This window comes from Pongo pygmaeus, chromosome 13, assembly GCF_028885625.2.
Source record: "Pongo pygmaeus isolate AG05252 chromosome 13, NHGRI_mPonPyg2-v2.0_pri, whole genome shotgun sequence".
Taxonomy (NCBI): Eukaryota; Metazoa; Chordata; class Mammalia; order Primates; family Hominidae; genus Pongo; species Pongo pygmaeus.
Window position 1 is genome coordinate 100,767,735 of NC_072386.2, and position 25,993 is coordinate 100,793,727.

General features: G+C 40.3%; 1 protein-coding gene across 11 annotated transcripts in view; it reads right to left on the reverse strand.

The window, feature by feature from the left end:
• The window catches only part of TXNDC8 (thioredoxin domain containing 8), a 39,184-nt gene extending 13,625 nt beyond the window's left edge, over positions 1-25,559 (reverse strand). For 3 of the 11 annotated variants that reach the window (XM_054500627.1, XM_054500621.1, XM_054500622.1), the window contains exons 1-4: positions 25,409-25,532; positions 21,824-21,928; positions 16,823-16,882; positions 13,760-13,825 (exon numbers count right to left, since the gene is read on the reverse strand). In XM_054500627.1, coding sequence (XP_054356602.1) covers positions 13,760-13,825; positions 16,823-16,882; positions 21,824-21,928; positions 25,409-25,432 — 255 coding nt within the window. In that variant the 5' untranslated portion in view covers positions 25,433-25,532. Of the gene's footprint in view, positions 1-5,180; positions 5,248-6,040; positions 9,295-11,186; positions 11,594-13,759; positions 13,826-16,822; positions 16,883-21,823; positions 21,929-25,408 lie in introns of those variants that run through there. The other 8 variants (XR_008504505.2, XM_054500619.1, XM_054500618.2 and 5 more) reach the window with 8 other exon arrangements.
• Between the last annotated feature and the right edge of the window lie 434 nt (positions 25,560-25,993).

Below are 25,993 nucleotides of genomic sequence, written 5' to 3' on the forward strand. Positions count from 1 at the left end.
ACTGAACTAAAAAAAAACCGAAGTAATATTTTTGACTTTTTCTTAAAATGTTGCTGATCCTTTGTATTGTTTTTCAGAGTCAAGGAAACTTTTGCTTTATTGACAGCTTTTAACAATTTAGTATACTTCTATGAACAAAATTTGGAGTATATTTGTTTCTCTCTACCTGATTTCTCCAGAATTTGGAAACTATTTGTGAGTATTCTTAACTTATGGCAATACAGTTATGGCATAAGTGCAGTAAGAACCTGTTTTCATTTGTAACAGGACACAATTGGAGAAACTGGTTATTTTACCAAAGCTTTGGAATGGTGTACTTTCCCTTAAGGAATCAAATTTGACTTATGGAAACAATAAAAGTCCTTTGGGAAAACTGGCCTCATAACTTGTCTACACAGTTCCTGTACAGGATTCCTGACCTGTGGTAAGTAAAGAATGTCACTTTCTGACAGGCCCAGGAGCCCCAAGTCTATCTTGGAACCTCAAGGGGAGAGGAATTCCCATAGGCATTTGATGGTACAAATCCATCTATGGTTGGGCTCAGCTTTAAAAAAGTCTTATCTGAGATTCTTTCTATGGAACAAAGTTCCATCAAAGTCAATTTAAAAGCCTATGTAAAAAAAATTATTCTTGCTGCACTGTATACAAATACTCAGTCCAAGTATAATAAAGCAAATCAGTCCTATCATGATTTGTCTTTAGTAGAAATGGGAACCTGGAGAGAGAAAATTATGTTTCAAAAAATATAGTACATCTGTTGTTAGATTCTAGTCTTGCCTAATGTTTTTCCATTTATATTATTTTCTGCAGTTTGGACTGAATTCTAACTTCTCTTGGCTACAAGTCTTCTTTTTTTTGTTGTTTTTGAGACAGAGTCTCGCTGCTGCCCAAGCTGGAGTTCAGTGGCATGATCTTGCAATCTCAGCTCACTGCAACCTCCGCCTCCTGGATTCAAGCGATTCTCCTGCCTCAGCCCCCCAAGTAGCTGGGATTACAGGTGCCCGCCACCTTACCCAGCTAATTTTTGTATTTTTAGTAGAGACAGGGTTTCACCATGTTGGCCAGGCTGGTCTCGAACTCCTGACCTCAGGTGATGTGCTCACCTCAGCCTCCCAAAGTGCTGGGATTACAGGTGTGAGCCACTGTGTCCAGCCTGAGTCATATTACTCTGAAGTACAAAAATTACAAAAATACAAAATTTAGCCAGGTGTGGTGGCACACGCCTGTAATCCCAGCTACTTGGGAGGCTGAGGCAGGAGAATCACTTGTACCTGGGAGGTGGAGGTTGCAGTGAGCTGAGACCATGACACTGCACTCCAGCCTGGGTGACAAGAGCAAAACTCCATCTCAAAACAAACAAATAACAAAAAAACAACCAAAATGGAGTAATGTGGCCTATACAGATTTTCCAGGATTGTTCTTTTGTTTGTTGTTGTTCTTCTCCCTTCTTCCCTCTGTTTTCTTTTCATAGGATGTGAGACTTCACAAGCTGCTAAAAATAAGCTTTCCTAATAACTTGGGACCCACCTGTCTAGGAATAAACCATCCTAGCCATGAGAGATCAGATGAAACCTGAGACCAGAGACTCATTTTCTTCTAAAATGATTTCTCTAAAAGATTTTTAAATAGAAAAGGGGGTAAATGTGAAAGGAAAATAAATCTTGGGACCCCAAAATCACTAAGCTAAAGGGAAAAGTCAAGCTGGGAACTGCTTAGGGCCAAACTGCCTCCCATTCTATTCAAACTCACCCCTCTGCTCACTGAGATAAATCTATATCTGATCGTCTCCTTTGGAGAGGCTAATCAGAAACTCAAAGAATGCAACCATTTGTCTTTTATCTACCTATGACCTGGAAGCTCCCTCCCCACTTTGAGTTGTCCTGCCTTTCTGGACTGAACCAATGTTCATCTTACATATGTTGATTGATGTCTCATGTCTCCCTAAAATGTATAAAACCAAGCTGTGCTCTGACCACCTGGGCACATGTCGTCAGGGACTCTTGGGGCTGTGTCACAGGTGGACATCCTCAAACTTGGCAAATTAAACTTTTTTCTTTTCTTTTTTTCTTTTTCTTTTTTTTTTTTTTTGAGATGGAGTCTTGCTCTGTCACCCAGGCTGGAATGCAGTGGCGCGATCTGGGCTCACTGCAAGCTCCACCTCCTGGGTTCACGCCATTCTCCTGCCTCAGCCTCCCGAGTAGCTGGGACTACAGGCGCCCGCCACCCCGCCCGGCTAATTTTTTGTATTTTGTATCTCGGCCTCCCAAAGTGCTGGGATTACAGGCTTGATCCACCGCGCCCGGCCGGCAAATTAAACTTTCTAAATTAACTGAGACGTGTCTCAGATATTCAGGGTTCACATTGTTTTCTCATTTTATTCATGTCGGGTTATGCCTCTCAAAGGCATGCTCCACTCTGAAATATTAAAGGAGCGAGTTTACTTCTCTCTCCTCAATGCCTTCACTTCTCATGCACTGCTGCAACCCTAGTAATAACTGCTAATGAAAATTATAAGCTCTGGTTTGCTGAGACCAAGAGAATGGGGTGTGGCTGTCCATGCATAATATAACCAACTAAGCTCAGTGATCAGATTTTAAATCTTTTATTATGAACATTTTCAAACATCCACAAAAATAAAATAATGAAGTGAACCCTTCTATCCCCTGCATTTGCCCATCATCCAGAGGCAGGTTTTTTGTTTTGTTTTTTTGGCTCTTGTTGCCCAGGCTGGAGTGCAATGGCGCGCTCTTAGCTCACTGCAACCTCTGCCTGCTGGGTTCAAGTGATTCTCTTGCCTCAGCCTCCTGAGTAGCTGGGATTACAAGCACCCGCCACCACGCCCAGCTAATTTTTGTATTTTTAGTACAGACGGGGTTTTGCCATGTTGGCCAGGCTAGTCTCGAACTCCTGACCTCAGGTGATCCACCCGCCTCAGCCTCCCAAAGTGCTGGAATTACAAGCGTGAGCCACTGCACCCGGCCCAGGGGCAATTTTTTTAATGCCAAAAACATTCAATCACTTACAAAAATTCTAGTATTGCTGCTGCGAAATGCGAAGAGGCTGGAGACAGTGGTCCCCTCCTCACAAATGGACTTCTGAGAGTACCAATTAGACTTTAGAGTCTGACTAATGACACACTCAAAAGATAATTATAGCAAAATATCTTGGCCAGTTGATACGCAATTTTGGTTTTGATCCTCCTGCCTCAGCCTGCCAAGTAGCTGGGACTACAGAAGCCTGCCACCAAGCCTGGCTAATTTTTGTATTTTTTTTGTAGAGATAGGGTTTCACTATGTTCAGGCTGGTCTTGAACTCCTGGGCTCAAGGAACCCACCTGGCTTGGCTTCCCAAAGTGCTGGAATTACAGGTGTGAGCCATTGTGCCCAGCCACAAGACACTTTTTTTTTTGGTGGCAGGGGAGGGGGTTGAGGGGGCGGGGGAGCGCAGGCTGTAGAAATGTATGTACAATATACTTTCTTTTTTCTTTTTTTTTGAGACAGAGTCTTGCTCTGTCACTCAGGCTGGAGTGCGGTGTTATGATCTTGGCTCACTGCAACCTCCGCCTCCCGGGTCCAGGTGATTCTCCTGCCTCACACTCCTGAGTAGCTGGGATTATAGACATGTGCCACCACACTCGGCTAATTTTTTTTTTTTTTGTATTTTTAGAAGAGATGGGGTTTCACCATCTAGGCTACCACCAGCTAGGCTGGTCTTGAACACCTGGCCTCAAAGTGATCTGTCTGTCTCGGTCTCCCAAAGTGCTGAGATTACAGGTATGAGCCACTGCGCCTGGCCTGTACAATATAATTTTATAATTTATAATGATATTATATTCTCTTTTTTTAAAAGAGTTTACTAAAGCATTGAATGGTATGAATAAGATGAAAAGAATATGTCTAATAAAAATTTTTAAAATTTCTTTACCTTCTGTGGAGAGGTGGGCAATGTTAATTACTGTTTGATCCTATCTGGGCCCCTTTCTCTGACTCCTCCCCACCCATCTGTTCCCCAGAGCCATCTGCATCACGTTGCAGGTATTTGAACACTTCCCCTTTGACTTTCACAAGACTCAAGACAGGCTTTGCAACTGCAGGGGGCTTGATTAAAGTTTTTGGAGGAGCTAAATAAAAATCAAGCAAGCAGCTTGAATTTATATGCACTCGAATTCAAGAACAAGAGCCTATAAAAACAATGTTAATTTTTTTACTTATCTATACTGGCCTTTTTCTCAACTTATTCTAATAGTGTGATATCAGCAAAATACAAATTTACTTGCATTTTCTTGTAGCTGATTTAAGAAACTCTGCTTACAGATCTGATTCTTTGAGCATTGGTGGCATGAATAATGCAAGACTGCTTTTCTTCTGTGTAGGGGTTGACAAGCTTTTTTTGTAAAGGATCAGATAATACCAGTCTTAGGCTTTGCAGGCCATTTGGTCTCTGTTGCAACTACTCAAATTTGCTGTTGTAATGCTAAAGCAGCTAGCAACAATTCATAAACAAATGGGCATGGCTGTGTTCCAGTGAAAGTTTATTTACAAAAAACAAGTGGAGGGTCGGATTTGGCCCTGGGACTTTCATCAGCTCTTATTCTGTGCCATCAACTGAAGATGTTGAGGCTTCATGCAACTTCCTAAGAGCTAGGTACTCAGTACAATGTGGCTTTCTGTGGAAGGGCAAAAGTGTGTGCATCTAATGTCATAGGAATTCACCTCAAGCCACACCTTGAACAGGAAAACTGATTTTGGACTCTGGCCAGAGGAGATGTCATTTTTCCCGTTACTGGAAGTGTGGGGTGAAACTTTATTCTCAGGGATAAACATGGTTTGGGGGCCATTCCCTTCAATGGCTCATATACTTGTTCTCATGTTTCCACTGGAAAATCTGCTCAAATACCCTGTATTGAGAAAATATGCCTGTTTCCTATATCCCTTCACTTCTCCCCATGTTTAGAGGTGAGCTTATCTGTTAAGCTGACACAAAGGAATGAACTTGTGCCTATCCTCTCTCCTTTTGGGGATGCTCTGCTCAAGGGACAGGTAGGCGCTCTTCCCACTGTCTTTCTGCACAACACATGGGAAGTGGGCCCTAAACCTGCCCAGATAGATCTGGAAGGCCATCATACTATATCCTCACTTTTGGGGCTTGATAGTTGTGCAAAGCAACAATACCTCTTTTACCTGCACAGGTAAGTTTCTTCTTTGCAGCCCCAGATTCTCCCACAGGTGGGTCACCCCAACGTCTAGGCTTAAAGGGAATAGTAGGAAGTCTGTTGACATAGATCCCAGCCACATTGTTCAATGAGCACAGTGTAGCATTATGACTACTTATAATAAAGGTGATATTGTGATTAGCCACATGACTCCTTGGGAGAAAAGAGTTAATGCAGCAGGTCTGGTTGCTTTCTTCTTGTGTGTCTCCAAGAGAACTATGTTTGACCCTTCACCACCTCCTAGAAATGTGGCCCTCCAAGTGTTCTTTGTGTTAGTGATTGTCAGACTTTGTTATCTATTCCTGGAGGGATGGACCATGCCATGCTGGCGTGTCAAGTTGCTTTGCATACACATCAATATTGATGATATGCCCATGGTTTTATTGTTGGGGTTCTGAGTTTCTTTTGCCATGGCCTATTGTGTAGCAATAGTTGCACAAGATAATTATATGTAACAACTACTCCCCTACTTCCACAAAGACCTCAGTCTCTGAGCTCAAAGTGGTGTTCCTAAGTAGGGCCATACCACATAGCTACCCGAAGTTCATTGCTAGAGAGAGAGCATTCCTATGTGTCTGACAAGGAAAGACCTCAGAAGTCTCTGCTGGACCTTTCTGGACTCCATCAATGCCTATCTTTTTTTTTCTGCTGCTTTTTCTCTGTATTCTTTGCTGTACTAAATCTTAGCTATGAATATAACTTGTGATTGGGTCTTGTAAGTCCTTCTGGTGAATCACCAAACAAATCACTCCTATATTTCCACAACTTAAAATTCAGAGGAGAAGAGCAGCGTAGGGACTGGGGTAAAAAATTTAAGGGGTGGCCGGGCGCGGTTGCTCACGCCTGTAATCCCAGCACTTTGGGAGGCCGAGGCAGATGGATCACGAGGTCAGGAGATCGAGACCATCCTGCCTAACACGGTGAAACCCTGTCTCTACTAAAAAATACAAAAAATTAGCCGGGCATTGTGGCGGACACCTGTAGTCCCAGCTACTCGCGAGGCTGAGGCAGGAGAATGGCGTGAAGCAGGGAGGTGGAGCTTGCAGTGGGCCGAGATAGCACCACTGCCTTCCAGCCTGGGCGACAGAGCACGACTCCGTCTAAAAAAAAAAAATTTAAGGGGTAGCTGCCAAAACTCAGTAATCAAGATAAATATTATGTTAATAAGTATTATATAAAAGTATTAAAACCCAATGCAAAAAATCCATGATGAACAAAATATCAAAAATTTAAATAAAGGTAAGATTTAATCCTGCACTTGTCATATCCTAACTTGCTTGCTGCACCCTAATACCTGCTTGGGAGAAGAGACACACGTGAGCCTTTCAACTGTTAAAGCAGAGAGCAGCATCTTTAGCAACGGTGCTAAAGGTTGCTAGATGTTTCTAAATAGTTACTACACTTTGCCCACTTTTGTTCCATCTCACTTAGTTCTTGCCCCCCGACCCCCAGTCAATCTCTGCCAGTGCATCAGCTGTTTATGGAGTTGATAGGAACCCCTTTTAGGGATCTGCACCTTCAGAGTCCTGCACGTGAGAGGTTTCTTTTTTTTCTCATGCAGAACATCTCTGTGTGTAACACAGTCCTTGACAGGTTAAATATTATTGGGTAGGCAACTCCTGAATGCTAAAATGACTTAGCTTAAATGGATGTTGTAGTTATTGAAAGAGCCTTAGAGGTCTTCATAAACTTTATTTCTAAATTACTATTTATTTATACATTTTCAGAGAGATGGGTGTGCACAGCTAGATCCTGGGACTCTAATGATAGCTACATCTTCTAGTATTTACCAAGTCCAGTGCTAGGCACTTTAGATACAATATCACAAATTTGCCTGACAGTTGTTTAAAGATAGGTGGTGTCCCCATTTTACAGAGAAGGAAACTAAGCCTCAAGGTGGTTATGGTACTTTGCCACTAATAAGAGGCAGACCTGGGGCTCAACCTGCAGTTGTCTGATTCTATAGATGGCAAAAACTTACTGAAGACGCTCTTTTGGGAGATGGATCAAGCACTGTGTTTTATGAAGTTGAACAGAGAGAATCTGGGAACATGATTCTCCAGGCACCAACATCTTCCTCAAAAGTATTGTTTCACCTTATTCTCCCTACTTGGTCCTTGAAGACACAGAGTGTGTGACCCTTGCTTCCAATCTTGTCCTCTTTCTAGCATACCACGGTATCATCTCCTGGAGATTCTTGTAATTCCTGTACCTACTTTAAGGAGCGTGCTGTTGAAATGACTTTTATAATCTCAGCAAGAGCCCTACAGTTCATAAACATAAGGGCACAAGCTTCCTCCCACTTTATATGATAGCTCAGTCTAGCAGATGGGTTTTCCTGAATTATTCATTTGTGACTAATTTGTTTAGTAGCATCTATGTACTCATATCCCATCTCTCTTATGAGTGAACCTAAGTGCTTTGGGAAACTATTTTATTCTATAATCAAAGAATGAAAGATGGAGTCAACTTTTGATGGTTGGCTTATATTTAAGCAGTTGCCCCAAACTTGCTAATTCCTGGTTTCTCTTTCCCTACTCCATAGACATACACCAACCATGAGTTGTGTATCCAAATCTCATCTTGAGTTGTAGCTCCCATAATTCCCATGTGTCATGGGAGGGACCCAGTAGGAGGTAATTGAATCATGGGGGCGGGTCTTTCTTGTGCTATTCTCTTGATAGTGAATAAGTCTTATGAGAGTCTGATGGTTTTATAAAGGGGAGTTCCCCTGCGCACACCCTCTTGCCTGCCATCATGTAAGACATCCCTTTGCTTCTCCTTTGCCTTCCACCATGATTGTGAGGCCTCCCTGGTCATGTGGAGCTGTGAATCAATTAAACCTCTTTCCTGTATAAATTACCCAGTCTCAGGTGTGTCTTTATTAGCAGCATGAGAACAGATTAATTCAATGGGTCTACAACCAAAGTTATTCACTTTGGGGATCCATTGATAGGCTTCAGAGGGTCACTGAATATCCTACTATTATCTCACATTTTAGTTTATGTGCCTATGTTCTTTTGTCCGGATGGAGACAGTTCATAGCCTTTATTAGATTTTAAGAGGATCTATAAATCCAATTTATGAACAACTTACAAGAGAATACAGTTTAATATTCTGGTTACAAAGACCAGACAAAGTTTTGGCTCCCCCATCTGGAAGAAACCACAGGAATGATCTTATTTACCACAATTAATCTTCCTGAAACATGATGTGATGTCCTAGATGAAAACACCAAGGAGTACAGCAGGAAGGAACAAGCTCCCCTTATTTATTACCTGGAATTTGCTTAGGCTCTTCTTTGCCCTAGAACTAGGACATAACTTCAGCCACTGCTTATATTGCATCCCTGCCAGATGTTCGTTCAATCTCTGCATGAAAACTTCAGCAACCAGGGATGGCCCATAATCTGCCATGGTCCTAGGTCATTGTATATAGCTTCGTTTGTTTTAGTTTTTTCAAGTTCTATTTTATTGATGTTTTATATACTTTGAAAATAATTGAAACGAGCTAGAATCAAGGGGAAGAAAAAATAATGAAACCATTCAAGGATGTTGCTGTGTGGGTGTGGCTGATAGGGAGTGCCAGGAAACTGCTGGTAAGGGAGATTACTATGTTTGAGCAGAGGAGGCAATCCTGAGATTCTTGGTGGCCATGGCAAAAAGAGAAGCCCAAGGGATTCCCTAGCTTTTCTGATCCAATGCAGAGAAGAGAGCCATACTTTCAAGGGAGGTGAGTATTCTCCTAACTCTTGTGTTCTGGGAGAAATTATCATAAAGCTTTTTATACAATGTACATTTAAAAGGGTATAATGGACAAGTGGCTCTTTGCCAGATGTTTTACCAGAAATGTAAGACATTTCTTGTAAGAAGCCTTAATAGGAACTGGACTCTAGGTTTTATTTTTTAAAATAATAAAAGACACACAGTACTTAACTGCTTCAATAAGTCAGTTTTCAGTTGTGCTGTCCCAGATAAATGAGAGGAGCACATTTATGGAGGTAGTCCTCAAAAAAGTGCATTTGATTTTTCTTGACCCACCAGGAAAACAGTGGATGTTCATGGACACCTTCCTAGTCAGTTCTATGAAAAAAAAAAAAAAAGGGAAATTTATAGGAACATGTCTTTTTGGCTGGCCATCCAAACCTGCCTCCTCTGGTTCTAGTGACTTTCCTTGCAGGTCACTGTGAGGTAGGACCAGGGGAGAGTTTCAGAGGTGTCATGGCTTAACTGCAGCTCTGGAGGCAGTGTAGAAGTGGGGACCTCACTGACCCTGACAGTGCTGCTCAGATACCAAATCCTGCAGGCTGAGTCACAAGAGGTAAACGATTTCTAATACTCTCTCTTTAGGATCTCCTCCTCCTTTTTGTATCTTTTGCATAGAAAATTGATATTCTTTGTCAAATGGACTCAGTATTACAAATTTTTCTGGAGGTTTTCAAATTATATCTAAATTGATCCAGGTATGAGTCTGTCAAAGATATGATTACGATGTACAAAACGTTTAGAAGTAGACTCATTTGTATAATGTGACATAAATGGTCTCAAGTTTTTTTTCTAAATTCATAACCAGGATGCTAAGTTACTAATATTCAATGATAAATTGAATCCTCAATAAAACTTCTTGAGGTATGAGTATCCACATTATAATCAGAGGCTTGTTGGGTGACCCTGGAATTAGAATATGGAAGTGTAAATCATCTTAATGGTTCAATTTGTTTTCTAATAGCTGTCTGGCAGAAAATTCAGATTTGAGATCTTTAATGATCTCTGGAATGCAGGATCTATCAATTCAAAAGAGATACATATCCATTAGAGACCAGTTAAGATATAATTGTTTATAAATGTCCTCTCTCCCCAGCTTATTGAGGGTGCTTCCATCCCCATACAGAATTGAGACCAAGCAGGGCCATGCCTTTCCTCAAAAGCATAGCTTGGATTGGTTCAAGAGCTTAGACACATAATTAGTTGAGAACTCAGAGTCTTGTGTCATCATAAAATGGAGTAAAAACTGTTGAGTGGCAGCAGCTACCAAACAATATCAGTAGCAGAAGGAATAAAACCAGAAAATTAGACTGAACTGGAGAGAAACTTGCCCTGAATCAGACTGGTACCAGGACAGAATCAGGAGGGGAGGCTGAGCTGGCAGTGGGATGCAGGGAAAAAACAGAAGCATTCATTCATTCATTCATTTATTCATGCACTCACTCATTCATCACACACATGATGAGTATTTTCTATCCACTTGGGAATTCTTCTAGACACTGAGCTTTCAAATCAGACATGACCTCCTTTAGGTGCTTGGACTAGTATGAGAAAAATACATGAAGATCTGAGTTAAACAGAAAAAGGCTTAAAGCAGTAGATTGGGTCAAAATTATGGAGAAACTTGAATGCCAGCCTTAAATACAATGGTTTAGCCTTGATTCTATAGGCAATGGAGGGGGAGGGCATCACATGTTAAAAAAGGGGATGCCATACGGGGAGCTGTGCACAAATCTGGAGATGAGAACAGAGCTATGGTGCTAAGTTGAGGGTAAGGAGGGGGCATTGCAATTGTCTAAGTAAAAAAGTATTTATAGATGGAACTAGAAGTAGGAATGACATTGCTAAAGGAGAGAGGTAGAATGGGAAATGGATTGAACCAAAAAGATAGATACCCCAAATGGATATATTTGACTATAACAGGAGACAAGCCAGAGGAGAGCATAGGGAGGGATGAGAGATAAAGTCAAAAGAGAAGAAAATTTCCAGAATATAGAAGCTCATTAGTTAATGGTGCTTCTGTGTAGCTAAGGAATCAAGAATTGAGAAATGGCTATTTAAATTAGGTGCAGGGAGATCCTTGGTGACTTTAGAGAGGACAGAAAGATAAATAGATAGATAGATGAGGGAATGAGTGGAAAATGAGAATTGGAAACTGCAAATATATTCTACTCTTTTAACGATTACACCATGAAATGAAGGAGAGTAGCCTGGGAGAACACCAGATATATTCATCAGAATTTTTGGGGTTGCAAGTGACAGAGAAACCAACCCAGAGTTTACATAGCTGAAGAATCTATGGGGATAGTGTAGGCTTCAGGCATGGATAGATTCAGGGTGCAGTCAATGCCGTTAGTACCTCTTGGCTTGACTCTGTTTTCTTCTGTGTGGTAGATTCATTTTCAAGTTTTACATGGTGACAAGCTGTAGTAGCTTCAGACTCATATCTTCCCAAATTCAAATCCAGTGATATCAAAAGAGAAGGTTATTTACCTAGCTGCTTAAGCAAAGTCTTGCAATTAGCTCTGGTTTGACTTGGATTGGCTTGACTGGAGTCAAGGGTCCATTTCTGATGGGGATGGAGTTCACTGGTTGGTGTAGGCCTGAAGATGGAGCCCTAAGGAAGTACATGGGATAAGAATGCGAAAGGGAGTGGTTCCTTGGAGGAAAATCAGAGTACTATTAATAGAGAATGGATGCTGGGTGCCAAAAAGAAGTGTCTAAACTCCAAGTTTTAAAGAGAGTAACTGATGGATAGAGGCCTGAAGCAGAAGGTAGAGAATGCAGTCAAGCTGCGTGGATGAAACTGATTTTGAAAGGAGGAAGCATTCTCATTTCTGAAATGGGAGTGAAGGAGAAGATAATAAAAGATGATATGTAGACAATTGGACATCTAAGTCAGGTAAGTTGAGGGAGCATATGTTAAATAACTTTAGTTTTCAAGTAAAAATCCAAATGAGGGAATATGTAGTGTTATTTTAAAAAATAATTGAAATATATTGCACGAGCTATATTACAGAAAATACTTAGAAATTGAAAATAAAATTCTGCAGCTAGCATATCCAATGCTTTCATTCTTTACACTGCAGACATAATCTTTATAAAGCTTAAGCATGCATTTTGCTTTAAATTATTCTTTATAACTTTTTTTTTGCTTGCATCCTATTTCATGGAGTAGATGTATCAGAATTCACTTAGCCTTTTTACTTAAAGACGTTGAGATTGCTTTCATTTTTTAAAATTAGATATAGTGCTACAAATATTATTATATAGGTAGCTGTTTTTTTTTCCTTGAGGTATTTCTGTACCGAAAGTTCCCAGGAATGGGGTAATTGTGTAAAATGGAATAAACATTTTGTGTCTCCTACATATGTTTGCAAAATCGCCTTTCATAAGGTATGGAAAATTGCCAATGCCCCCGGCCATATAAGAAAGTGCTAGTTTCCACCAAATGCGGTGGCACATGCCTGTAATCCCATTACTTTGGGAGGCCAAGGTGGATGGATGACTTGAGGCCAGGAGTTTGAGAACAGTCTGGCCAACATGGTGAAACCCCATCTCTACTAGAAATACAAAAATTAGCTGGGCATGTTGGTTCTTGCCTGTAATCCCAGCTACTCAGAAGGCTGAAGTAGGAAAATAGCTTGAACCCAGGAGGCGGAGGTTGCAGTGAGCTGAGATTGCGAGATCATGCCACTGCTGTCCAGCCTGGGTGACCTTGCAAGACTCTGTCCCCCACTGCCCCAAAAAAATAACAAAGTACTAGTTTCATAACTTGCTGAATATTTTAGACATTTTATTCCATTAATATTTTTAAGATAACTAACATAACACAGTAAGCACTTAATGCCAGGAGGGGTCTAAACACCTGAGTCATGTTAATTCATTTAATTATCACACCAACCCTATGAGGGGAAAATTTATTATGATCCATGTGTAAATAGGGAAACTAAGATATAAACAGATTAAATACACTACTCAAGGCGCTACAGCTAGGAAGTGCTAGAAGCAGTATGTGAACCGTGGGAACCTGAATCCCGAGTCTGCGTGCTCAACCACTGGGCAATATTACTTTGTGATAGCTTTTGGTTAGCATTTCCTCAAGTATTGTTTAAATTTGTATACATTTTTTTTTTTTTTTTTTGAGACGGAGTCTCGCTCTGTCACCTAGGCTGGATGGAATGCAGTGTCGCGATCTTGGCTCACTGCAAGCTCCGCGTCCCGGGTTCATACCATTCTCCTGCCTTAGCCTCCTGAGTAGCTGGGACTACAGGTACCCACCACCACGCCTGGCTAATTTTTGTATTTTTAGTAGAGACGGGGTTTCACTGTGTTAGCCAGGATGGTCTCGATCTCCTGACCTTGTGATCCACCCGTCTTGGCCTCCCAAAGTGCTGGGATTACAGGCGTGAGCCACCATGCCCGGCCTACAACTTGTATACATTTTTGTGAGAATTTCAGAATATCTTTCTCTGAAAGAGTCTTTCTTGATGGTTTTGCCCCAGTGTAGAGATAATAGTGGGAAAATACTTATGGACTTGGATACTTCAGATGGTCTGAATGGGGAGATTTACTAATAAGTCATACATTTTTTAACCCTTTGTAAAGTTGTATGTAAAGTTGTTGTATGTAAAGTACAACATACTTGTATGTAAAGAATTATATTGGTAAGCATTAAAAATAAATGTAGTTATTTCATCCACCCAGGACAGCCAGGCTTTTTTGAGGAACTCTGATGGTTCTATAATCTAATTCAACCCTGCTGGTTACCATGGAAACATACCTTCTGCCTTTTCTTGAACATCTGAAATGTGGGTATTGTTTTGATGTGACAAGTTTCAGCCAGTTCCTGGGAAAGCAAAGAAATGGCATGAAGTTAACAGTATTGGTGTCCTCTCTCTGTACCAAGCATGTTATTTGGTAACTTCTCAGGAGGCGTGTCTGAAATTCCAAGGACACCTGACACTTTACAGACTCTCCTGCTATGAACTTTTCTAACGTTCCTCCAGGAATGTCACAATGATTGACATGAAATGATTGATAGAAAATGATTGTTACAGCATTCCTGGGCTTTTTCATCCCATAGAACCAGGAGGTGGGTAAGAGATGGAGGCCGCAACAGAGTAGATGCTTAATAACAAAATGAGCTGCATTTAAAGGATCTTGTGAAAGCATACAGAGGGGCCCCAGTGGAACTCAGTATAAGAAGAGCTTATTGCAAAAATAGAAAAGAGTAAACAAATCTTTATAACTCTACTTGAGGCGTGGAATGCATCCTGATCTAGCATTTTAAGTAAGGCTTATAACCATGTCTTTCTTTTAAGTCCTTCACTGCTCATCTTTGTGAAAGATTTGGAGCCAAAATATGAGAAAATATGCCAGAATCCCAATTGTTTTAATCTATTTCAAACGACTTTCAATGGTTAGATTTTGTTTTTCTTGTTTAGGAGTCAAAAGAAAATTAGTCACCCACAGGATCAACAGAACTGGACATCTCTCTCTAATATACCAATCATTTTGTTGGCATTAAATCTGTTGCCCTGCTACTCACGCACACACACACACACACACACACACACACGCACACCTGAAGACATACTGTATTATAATTTTTCGTGACCACACAGTGAAAACAACTGATACATAAATTACTATTAGACAATTACGCATTTTGTTTTACCTTAAAAGACAATGAGCTCTAATCAAAAAGCCAGACAATAACACAGGTTGGCAAGGATGTGGAGAAATCAGAGCTCTCATACATTGCTGGTGAGAATGTAAAATAGTGCAGCTGCTTTAGAAAACAGTTTGCCAGTTCCTCAGAAAGTTAAACAGAGTTACCATATTACCCCAAAATTCCAATCCTGGATATATACCCAAGGGAAATGGAAATTTTGTTTACACAAAAATTTGTACACTAATGTTTATACCATTTTTTTTTTTTTTTTTTGAGATGGAATTTCGCTCTTGTCGCCCTGGCTGGAGTGCAATGGCACGATCTGGGCTCGCTGCAACCTCTGCCTCCCAGGTTCAAGCGATTCTCCTGCCTCAGCCTCTCAAGTAGCTGGGATTACAGGTGTGCATCATCACGCCCGGCCAATTTTTGTATTTTTAGTAGAGATGGGGGTTCGCCACGTTGGCCAGGCTGGTCTTGAACTCCTGACCTCAAGCGATCCACCCATCTGGGCCTCCCAATGTGCTGATATTACAGGTGTGAGCCACTGTGGCTGGCCAAAGTACTGATACATTCTATAATATGAATGCACCTTGAAAATATACGCAGTGAAAGCAGCCAGTGACTAAAGACCACATATTCTATGATTCCCTTTAAAGGAAATGTTCAGAATAAGCAAATCTATTTAGCTTACTGTGGATTTGTGGTTGCCTAGGATTGGGGGGGTGGAGGGTGGAGGGAATTGGGTGTAACTACTGAAGGGTACAGTGTTTCTTCTTGGAGTGATGAAAGTGTTCTAAAATTGATTGTAGTGATGATTGCACAACTCTGTGAATATAGAAAAGGTAAAGAGATAGTCATACTAGCTGTGTATTCTCAATTTATAGGTTATGATTCATCCTAAAGGGCAATTAAACACTCACACTTCAATAAAGCTTGAAGGAAATGGAGAAAGGGAACTTCTATTATGCTCTGGGCACCATGTCATTTATTTAATGTATTTTATCTCATTTTATCTTCAGTTAAGTGTTACTATCCTGTTTTACAAATGAAGAAACTGAAGTTTATGGAGGTTGAGCTATAATGGGTCACAAAATCATTAAAGGGCAGAATGGTAGATATCACTTTTTTCATTCTAAAGCTCAAATGCATTCTAACATGTGAATAGACCACCTGTTGGTACCTTTCATCATTACAAATTAACAGATGTTAAAAATAATAATTTTGTAGAAACATTGTGTGTATTAATAAGACACACTTTGTTTGAGGTTATGGGGTTGATTTTTTTTTGGGGGAGTGGGATGAGGAAGGATGGCTTCAGAGACAGGAAGAAGGGATTTCTGGGAATTTCTTGTGATGCTTCAAAAAAAAAACACAAAAAGCATAAGATATTGCAAGAGAAAAGCAAAATATATTAAGATGTCTGTAATGCACTGAGTTAGGTTTTAGAAATTGATTAACAAGGCTGGATGCTGTGGCTCACGCCTGTAATCCCAACACTTTGGGAGGCTGAGGCAGGTGGATCACATGAGGTTGGGAGTTCAAGACCAGCCTGACCAACATGGAGAAACCCTGTCTCTAATAAAAATACAAAATTAGCCAGGCATGGTGGCACATGCCTGTAATCCCAGCGACTCAGGAGGCTGAGGCAGGAGAATCACTTGAACCCAGTAGGCGGAGGTTATGGTGAGCCAAGATCACGCCATTGCACTCCAGCCTGGGTAACAAGAGTGAAACTCTGTGCCCACCCACCCCCCCCAAAAAAGAAATTGATTAACAATCCATCACAGGGATGAAAACCATCTTTCACCTTGAGCTGAACTTTAACAGATTTCTATTGTCTCCCTAGAGCAACTCTGCTGAGGAGGATTCTGGGGCAGAACCCAGAGCAAGTGGTGAAGAAAACTGGGATTGATTAGTGAGGCCTGCCACAGCATAAGAGGGGAGAGGGGTATCAGGAGAGCTAACCTTTTTTTTTGCTAATCTTTTTCTTTTCTTTTAAGTAATACAAAACATATAAGAGCGTAATGAGGTTTACTGTAGTTATTAGAAAAAATATAAAATTCTACTTGATTTTAAATTGATCATGTATTAATAATTACTGAGACAGTGCTATTCAATTACAATGCCTTTGGATTTTGAGTATGTGCACGGAAGATTTAAGATTCTTACCGGAGAATTGTTCACATCCACATTAGCAAAAAATACATTTTGGTATTTCACAGACATAGCCTTCAAAATAAAAAATAAATATTTCCCATTAGTTTGATGTTAATATTAAAATACACACTGGAAGTGTCTTTTCAGTAGAAACGAAAATTGAACAAAAAGGCTGTTAAAGAGGACTAAGCATCATTCTGACATTTCACTACAGCCTAGAGCCTGAAGCATCAAGTCGAATACCAGATGATGCCGAGGTCAGATGATGTAAGGACCAGTGGCAGAAGCAGAGTCAAAGAACCAAACTGAAGATTACAGTTTCAAGGTTGGCAAAGAAATAACAGAATGTGCGTGGTGGATCCAGACTTACTTTGTGGGGTGGAGGAAGGGATAGTAGAGTAGCTTTCACCTGGGAGAGCAGTTGGGGGAGTCTGTCTTCAGTGATCTTTGAGATACAGTTCTCTGAGCCAAACTCTACCTTCTCTTGCCTGGCATTTTGGGAGGTGCTGGTGCTACTGGTGCTAGAAGGCTGTTCTGCTTGAAGCGATGTCAACATTTTAATGCTGACCATTAGCCTAATTTATTTGCACCCCTGTTGCCAACTCTCTGTGCTCTACTATGTATGGAAACTAGATTTTCCAGGTTCCATTGCTGGCTGACTTCCAATTAGCTCCTTCCAATGGGAAGTATTTGCAGGAAATGGAAGGGGAGGAGGGAAGAAGTAACTCCCTCCTACTTCTGTTTTGTTCTGGAATCATCTTTGGCAGTGGTGGTGATCATGGTGCTGGTAGTAGGTCTAGGGGAAGAGGAAGTGGCAGCAGCCACAGCAGCAGCAGTGACAACAGTGGCCTGTAAATGTCAGCTCCTGGGTGTCTTTTCATACAGCTGTGTTCATACCTTAAGGACACTTGATGGCATCTTGAATTGTTTGCTTAAAATCATATCTCATGTATTGCTAGTCGCTTATTTCTGTTGATCTAACTCTAAAATGTTTCCTGAATTTGATCTTTCCTTTTTCTCTGAAAGTCACTGCTGTAGTTTTGGAAAAACCTGTCATTACTGACATTCACTCTGGGTTTCCTGCTTTTAGACTTTCCAACCTATTCTTGTGCAACCTCCAAAAATATTTTCTAAATGCCACATTTGATTGTGGCAAAATCCTTCTTAAAATTGTCCTATTTGACTCTCCACAGCAGTTTGTTAAGTTATAACACAAGATCCTACTCGATCTGGCCTCAGCTTCCTTTTTGCGGCTCATTTTTTGCCAGTTCCATTGCACACTATATGTAAGCCTCACAGACTACATATTGCCTTCCCCCGATCACACCATACAATTTCTCAAAAAAATTTTAGCCTCTCCTTTTCCAGAAATGTTCTTTTCAGGGATCTATGCCTAGTGATCCTCTTAGCCCAGGATCAGCAAACTATGCCCTGTGGACCAAATCCAGCCCTCCACCTGTTCTTTTAAATAAAGTTTTTTTGGAACTAGTTGCCCATCTGTTTTTGTGCTGTCACTGGATTTTGCACTACAGCAGCAAGGTTGAGTAATTGTGACAGAGATCATATGGCCTGCAAAGCTGAAAATATTTTCTATCTTGTCTTTTACAGGAAAAGTTTGTTGACCCCTGCTCTTGCATGATTTAAATTACTTCTTAAAAGCCACATTTTCTTATGATTCACTGTTTTTTGTTTTTTTTTCCTTGTTGTAATACATCCATTAGCAATTTCTTCAGAGAGATTCTGTGGCTAGTAAACTTTTAGTTTTTGTGTGTCTGAAAATGTCTTGAATTCTTTCCCTCTCTTGAATAATGGTTTTGCTAACTAACTTCCATTTTACCATCCTGGAGAGCCTGGAAAGGAAAAGTGGTGAAGATTTCTTTGCCTCCCTTGCAGCTAGAGTTCTGGATGCAAATTTCATTTTACCAGTCAGATGCATGCCAGTGTAAATGAGACAGAAGCTATTTTCTTCTTATTTTTTGGTGGAAAGTGAGGTCGTGGGTACTGGTTGTGCTAGAGGCAAGCAGTGGTGGCAGCCAGACTCAGGGTCCAGAAATTAACTTCTTAGATGTCCAGAGGCCATGGTGGCTGTAGTAGCTGCCTAATCCTGCTTCTGACTCTCTGACCGCTGATCTGTTGGTGGTTTTTTAACTCCCAATCATGGCCTCCCGTTTCCTGTGACTTCTGGTTATGGCAAAGTTAGAAACTCCACAGGTGGGTCTGTGGTGCTCTGAAGAGTGGTTCGTGGAGTTTCTGTCCCAAACCCATTCACCCAGTCTTCTGATGATTTTATGAGCATTTAATTCCTTGTATTAAAATCCTTTTCTAATTTGGTTCTAATGTGGTTTATGTTTCTTGCTTTGATCTCTGACTGATACAGTCATCTAACCTTTTTGATACCAGGGGCCAGTTTCATGGAAGATATTTTTTTTTTTCCCCAGACTGGGGGTGGGGGGGTGGTTTCAGGATGAAACTGTTCCACCTCAGATCATCAGGTATTCGATTCTCATAAGGAATGTGCAACCTAGATCCCTTGCATATGCAGTTCACAATAGGGTTTGCACTCCTATGAAAACCTAATGCTGCCACTAATATAACACGAGGCGGAGCTCAGAAGGTAATGCTTACTCGCTGGCCGCTCACCTCCTGCTGTGTGGCCAGTTCCGAATAGGCCGTGGACCTGTGGAGTGGTACTGGTCCATGGCTTGGGGGTTGGGGACCCCTGATCTAGGGTAAGTAAAGCCTTCCTCCAACCCCCTCATATACTATGAGTTAAAAAAAATTACATACATGATACAGGAATGTCTTTTTTTGCAAAAGTTCAAACATTACAAGGAAAAACTGGTTATGGCGAAGTTAGAATCTCCACAGGTGGGTCTGTGGTGTTCTGAAGAGTGGTTAAAAAACTGAACACTAGATATTCCGTGGCAAAGTCAAGGAGATCCTCTTTTCTAAGTCTTGAGTGTCAGCATGGTAGGACCTGTCAGAAACTAAAATGTTCCCTCAGGATATTCTTCATTTTTTATTTTTAAATACAGACAGGGTTTCACTATGTTGGCCAGGGTGGTCTGGAACTCCTGGCCCCAAGCAATCCTCCCTCTTTGTCTTCCCAAAGTGCTGGGATTACAGGCATCAGCCACCATGGCTGGCCTCCCTTCTGGATATTCTAAGAATTTTAGGCAGATAAGGGATGTTGTGATGTTATGTAGCCAGTTTCTCTATTGGAATATAAGTTCATTTTAAATTAAATATCAAAGATTGTGATTGTGGTTAAAATTAACTCAGGCTGTGACTGAGGCTCAGGTGGATTTAAAAAAGTAGAAATGTTAGAAACCTTGCTGAAAATAAACCAGAGTATTTTTAGCTGTATAGAGTATTCTTTATATTTGAAGGAATAAACTTCACAAAAGTGACCATAAAAACATGTAAAGTTTTATACAATAAGAAAAAATGAAAAAAAGTGCCCTGAGAGTCTTTCTGCAGTATGTTATACCAAAAATAAATAAATAAAATGTTAAAAACTGTTATGTAGGATATTACAGAAATTAACCAGATAAAATATTGTATAGATATTGAAAGGTTCATTTGGAGACTATGAAAACATGAACCAATGTGTACGTGGAAAAAAGATTTGAATATAAATATATGATTACAACTCAGTAGAATATTGTACAAAGTAAATCACGGACAAGAAAGGAACATGCAAGGTGTATTATTCGCCTCATTGCAACAACATGTATGGACCTGGAGGACATCATGCTAAGTGAAACGAATGAGTCACCATAGAATAAATACTGCATGATTCAATTTTTATGAAGTATGTAAAATATAGTCAACTTACAGAAGCAGAAAATATAATGGAAGTTGCCAGGGAACAGGGAAGGAGTAAGTGAGTTGTTTAATGGGTATAAAGATACAGTTGTACAGGATGATAAGTTCTAGAGATCTGATATACCAGGCATCCTCAATCCCAGGGCCAGTCTACGGCCTGTTAGGAACCAGGTTGCACAACGGGAGGTGAGTGGCGGGCGAGCGATCATTACTGCCTGAGCTCTGCCTCCTGTCAGATTAGCGTGGAATTAGATCCTCATAGGAGCAAGAACTGTATTCTGAACTGCACATGTGAGGGAGCTAAGTTGCGCTACTTATGAGAATCGAATACCTCATGATCTGAGGTGGAACAGTTTCTTCCTGAAACCATCCTGGCACCCCCTACCCTAAGCCCTAGTCCATGGAAAAATTGTCTTCCACAAAACTGGTCCTGGTGTCAAAAAGGTTGGGGACCACTGTGATATACAACATAGTGCTTAGAGTTAACATTAGGGTGTTGCACACTTAAAAATTTAGTGTAGATTCCATGTTAAGTGTTCTTATCACACATACACACACACACAAAAGCAAATGTATTTTGATTGTGATTTGGAGGTGATGGATTTTGATTGTGGTAATAATATCATGGGTGTATACATATGTCCCAACATCAATTGTTTACAGTAAATAAACAGATTTGTTTATTTAACAATTATACCTCAATAAAGATATTTAACAATTATATATCAATAAAGCTGTAGGAAAAATAACATAAAGACGTATGGTTTGTTCTGATAATAAGGTTGAAGAATTGGGAGAAATTTATTCTTTTATGTTATATTTAAAAATAAATATCATATTTATCTGTATTCTAATCCAGTGTTTGAAAGTTCTGAACTCTTGAAACTTTGGTAAAATGTCATTGCTATAATAGGAAGAATCCATTAATTTGTACAATTGGACTCCTTTGCACATCTTGAGATGTTCTTGCAGAATTACCTTGGACAAGTAGTATTAATCTTCTGGTGTGTACACTCATTATCTAATTAGATCTCAGCATATTATCTTCAAGTTAATCAGGGTGCTTCAAAAATCTATGGCTCCATAATGGCTCATAATTGCCAAACTTTTAAGAATTACTGGGAAAAATATTCTGGAACTTTAAATTTCTTCTGAAACTATGAGATAGATACTGGTTGTACTCACATGGAAAACAGGAACCATCCTTTTGCAGGGACCACACTGTTTCGAAGAAAATTCAACCACTGCGAGTTTGTGTCCGGCAGCTGTCAAAAATGTTTTGAATTCATTCTGAAAACAGAAAATAAATGAGGAAATGTGCATAATGACTGAATCTCATGACATTTTGTAGAGAATAAGATGACAGATTAGTTTTGGTTTTGTTTTTGGTTTTTTAAAGCCAGGATATCACTGTGCTGCCCAGGCTCGTCTCAAACTCCTGGGCTCAAGTGATCCTCCCGCCTCAGCTTCCCAAAGTGCTGGGATTACAGGTGTGAGCCACCTTATCTGGCCATGTTAGTTCTTAAAAACCTTAACCACGTGTACCATGCCATTGTTCTCTAGCTGACCCCACCTTAAATGTCCCTCATGTCAAATATATTTCTCTTTGTAAGTACATACAAATCATGGAAGTCTATGCACCAAAAAGGTTGGTAATGGAAGTTGATAACAGTGGTTACCTCTGAGGAGAAACAGGTTGGCCAGGGAGGGATGGGGGCTGGAGGGTGGAGGTGAACTGCTGTTCAGGGCGGATATCTATAGTACTGGATTTTTATTAAACAAGGTCCTAAACATGCATGACTAGTGAACTTTAAAAGGAGAAGAATTAATCTCACACCTTGAGTCATTTCTTATTTTTTTGGGGGGAAGTGATCAGTATTACAGCTACAGTTAAAATTATACATTTAAGGATTTGACATGCTTATTGCTGAATGTTAAGTGAATTTCCCATCAACTGTTTGTATCATCTAAGTAAATAAAGTTTTCCCTTCCTGGGACTCAGATGACTGCATCTATATTTGATTGCTTTATGACAAGTGACTGGTCCTACACTAGTTATTTCATGCATGATTGATCTCCCCAAGTCCTTACAGGACTTAATCTTGATTCATTCGTGTACCTCCCATGATCCCTAACTGACACATAAGTGCTCATAGAGTACTCATAGAGTAAGTGCTCATAGAGTGTTTTCTTTATTTTTATTTTAATTTAACTTTATTTTTATTTTAATTTAACTTTATTTTTATTTTAATTTAACTTTATTTTTTGGAGACAGGGTCTGGCTGTTCGTCCAGGTTGGGGTGTAGTGGTGCGATCTCAGCTCACTGCAGCCTCTGCCTCCTGGACTCAAGCCATCCTCCCACCTCAGTCTCCCAAAGTGCTGGGATTACAGGTATGAGCCACCCCGCCCAGCCTGAGTGTCTTCTTGATGAATGAATGATTTGCTAATATATAGTACTCTGTTCAATACTTTTCCTTTTCTCACTGGAATTGCAACAATTGTAGCTAATTTACTCTGTGCCCTATATTCTCTCGCATAATCTTTACAACAACACTACAACGTGTATACTATTATTATCTCCATTTTACAAATGAGAAAACTGAAGTCCACTAACTTTATCATGATCAATTAGCTGGTGAGTGGTGTAGCTGGCATTGGTATCCTAGGCAGCCTGACTCCAGTTCCTGTTTCCTTAACCACTACAGAAAATCCACTCCTGAGTTCATCATAGAATTAGGACTTATTCTCCCTTTCATTGGCCCTAATTGCATTGTGTGCTTATTCCTGGACCAAACGTTAAGAGGAGGGGGATGGGATTGTTCATTGTATTAAGTCAAGCAAGGCCTATTCCCACTGTGGTTGGGTTTAATCCATACAAATGACATTTGATACAGTTTGGCTGAGTCCCCACCCAAATCTCATCTTGAATATTATAGCTCCCATAATCCCCACATGTCATGGGAGAGACCTAGTGGGAGGTAAATGAATTATGGGGGTGGGTTTTTCCCATGCTGTTCTCATGACAGTGAGTCAGTCTCAAAAGATCTGACAGTTTTATAAAGGGCAGTTCCCCTGCACATGCTGTCTTGCCTGCCGCCGTGTCAGATATGCCTTTGCCCCTCCTTTGCCTTCGCCATGATTGTGAGGCCTTCCCAGCCATGTGGAACCGTGAGTTCATTAGATCTCTTTTTCTTTATAAATTACTAAGTATTGGGCATTTCTTCAGAGCAGTATGCAAATAGACTAATACAACATGCCTGCTCTATAATAGCCTTGACAATTATGTGGCTACTTTGTTTAGTTTCAATCAGGTGAAAGTGATGACTCAAAGAAGATGCACTCTCTTTCTTTATCAATATTCCTCTAGGATGGAGTAACTGACTTTTCAGAGAGCCATGCCAAGCCTTTATTTCTCACTTGCTTCTGAAGTTATAAGGTAGATGCTATCCTCACAAGCTCCCAACACTCTTCACTTTCCAGTAGTTGTTGTTTGGTTGTGAGCTGGCCTAGTTGGACCCATGAACTTGACTTGACTAAACTATCTGAAGGGAATACTCTCACAGTATAGGTATTTATTTAACATATGCCTATTGAGGCCTATACTATGCCAGCTACTGCACAAACTGTGAGGATACCACTGTGGACAAAAACAAAACAAAACAAAACAAAAACTATGCATTCTGTCTCCATGAAGTTTACATTTTAGAATGGGAAGCTTACTGTAAGGTCAATAGGTAATAGTTATAGTATATTAGTGATAATTGCTAATAAAGAAAATGAAGTAGGAAGGAAGAATGAGGGTTGTATTACAACTGTAGTCCAGATGACCACAGTCAACCTCAAAGAGAAGGTGGCATCTGAATAAAGATAGGACAGAGAGCAGGGATTCCGGAAAGGTCCCTGGGGAAGAGAGAAAAGGTCTTCTGAAGGAATAAGGCTCCGGGCTATTCTGTGACATCCCCAGAACATTAAAAAAATAAGTGTCAAAAGCATTAGCAAATGTGTGATGTTTCAAAACATGTTCTTACATCAAAGTTACAGGGCAGTACTGTCTTTCAATCTGGTCAGTGTCATTTTTGTGATCTGTATAGCCACCTTTGGGAAAAATGTCACAAGTCTAAATCTGAGGGTGCTCATGGATATGAGGCTCAGGCCCTAAACCCTCTCCCCTCCTCCAGCTCTTGACTTCCTGTAATGAGGGCAGGCATCAGAAGGTCTGGGTTCTAATGCCCACACCACCTCTTAAACGAACTAGCCCTGAACCTCTCTTTTAGAGGCAATTTTCTCCTTTACAAATCAAGAATTATCTCTGTCCTATACATGAATTTAGATTTATTGTGACAGCAACATTGGGCTGTTCCCAATTTTCCCACCCCATTCCACATCTGGGGTTTCTGTTCTCTTTCCTTGGATAAAGATGTGGGCTCCCTTACTTCCATGGAATTTTCCAAGCACAACTGAGGTAGTATCCATGGGATCAGATACAGGATGGGATGTACTAGGAGCTGGTCTGGGATTCACCTGAACTCAGGCAGGAAATAAGAGTCCAGGAGGAAGAAAGCCCTTCTTTATCAATTTGCCCCTTGGCTGCTTTTCTAGATAGTACCATCCCTCAAGGAACAAGATAAAGAGCAAGAATTTAAAACTCTCCCCTTGCTACAATGCAATGATAGAAGACTGGATAGAGAGAACACATTCTTAAAGTTTTTCAAATCTGTTCCCAAGATGGCCACATTTGAAATATTCAGTGAAGCCAAATAAATACTTGCCATGTCTTTAATAATCTGCACCATGATTACACCAGGGAAGTGCTGATGAAAATCCCCTGTTGGTTTAGTTGGATCACTGTAGCTGTCTCCTATTTATTACAGTATCCTGCCTGGAATACATGGGTAACTTCTCTATGACATCATTAAACATGTCATCTCAGAACCTGGAACTTTGGCAGACTTTGGATCCCATTTTCACTTTTATGCCATGACTAGTTCACTTGTGGACAGCCAAGAATCAGAAAACTGAGGGCCTTATACGCAGAATCAGTGATGTGTTTGCTTTATTTTCATCTTTTATAACCTATTTCTAAATATCCTTCTCCCTTCTCTAATCCCTCCATCCCATCACCAAATGAGAAGTAAGCAGAGTAATATTAAATAGATGAGATTTTCACTTAAGAATTTGAGGACGCGATTTTGCTGTTGAGAAAAATACCAAAGTCTTAACCCTATAATAATGAGTTTCCTGTAAGTTTGATTTCATGAGTCATAAATTCCATGAACTTTGTTATTTTGCTCTAATTATTTAGAGAGTAAAGAAATGTCACTTTTATGCACTAGATCAAGGGTTGGCAAATGTTT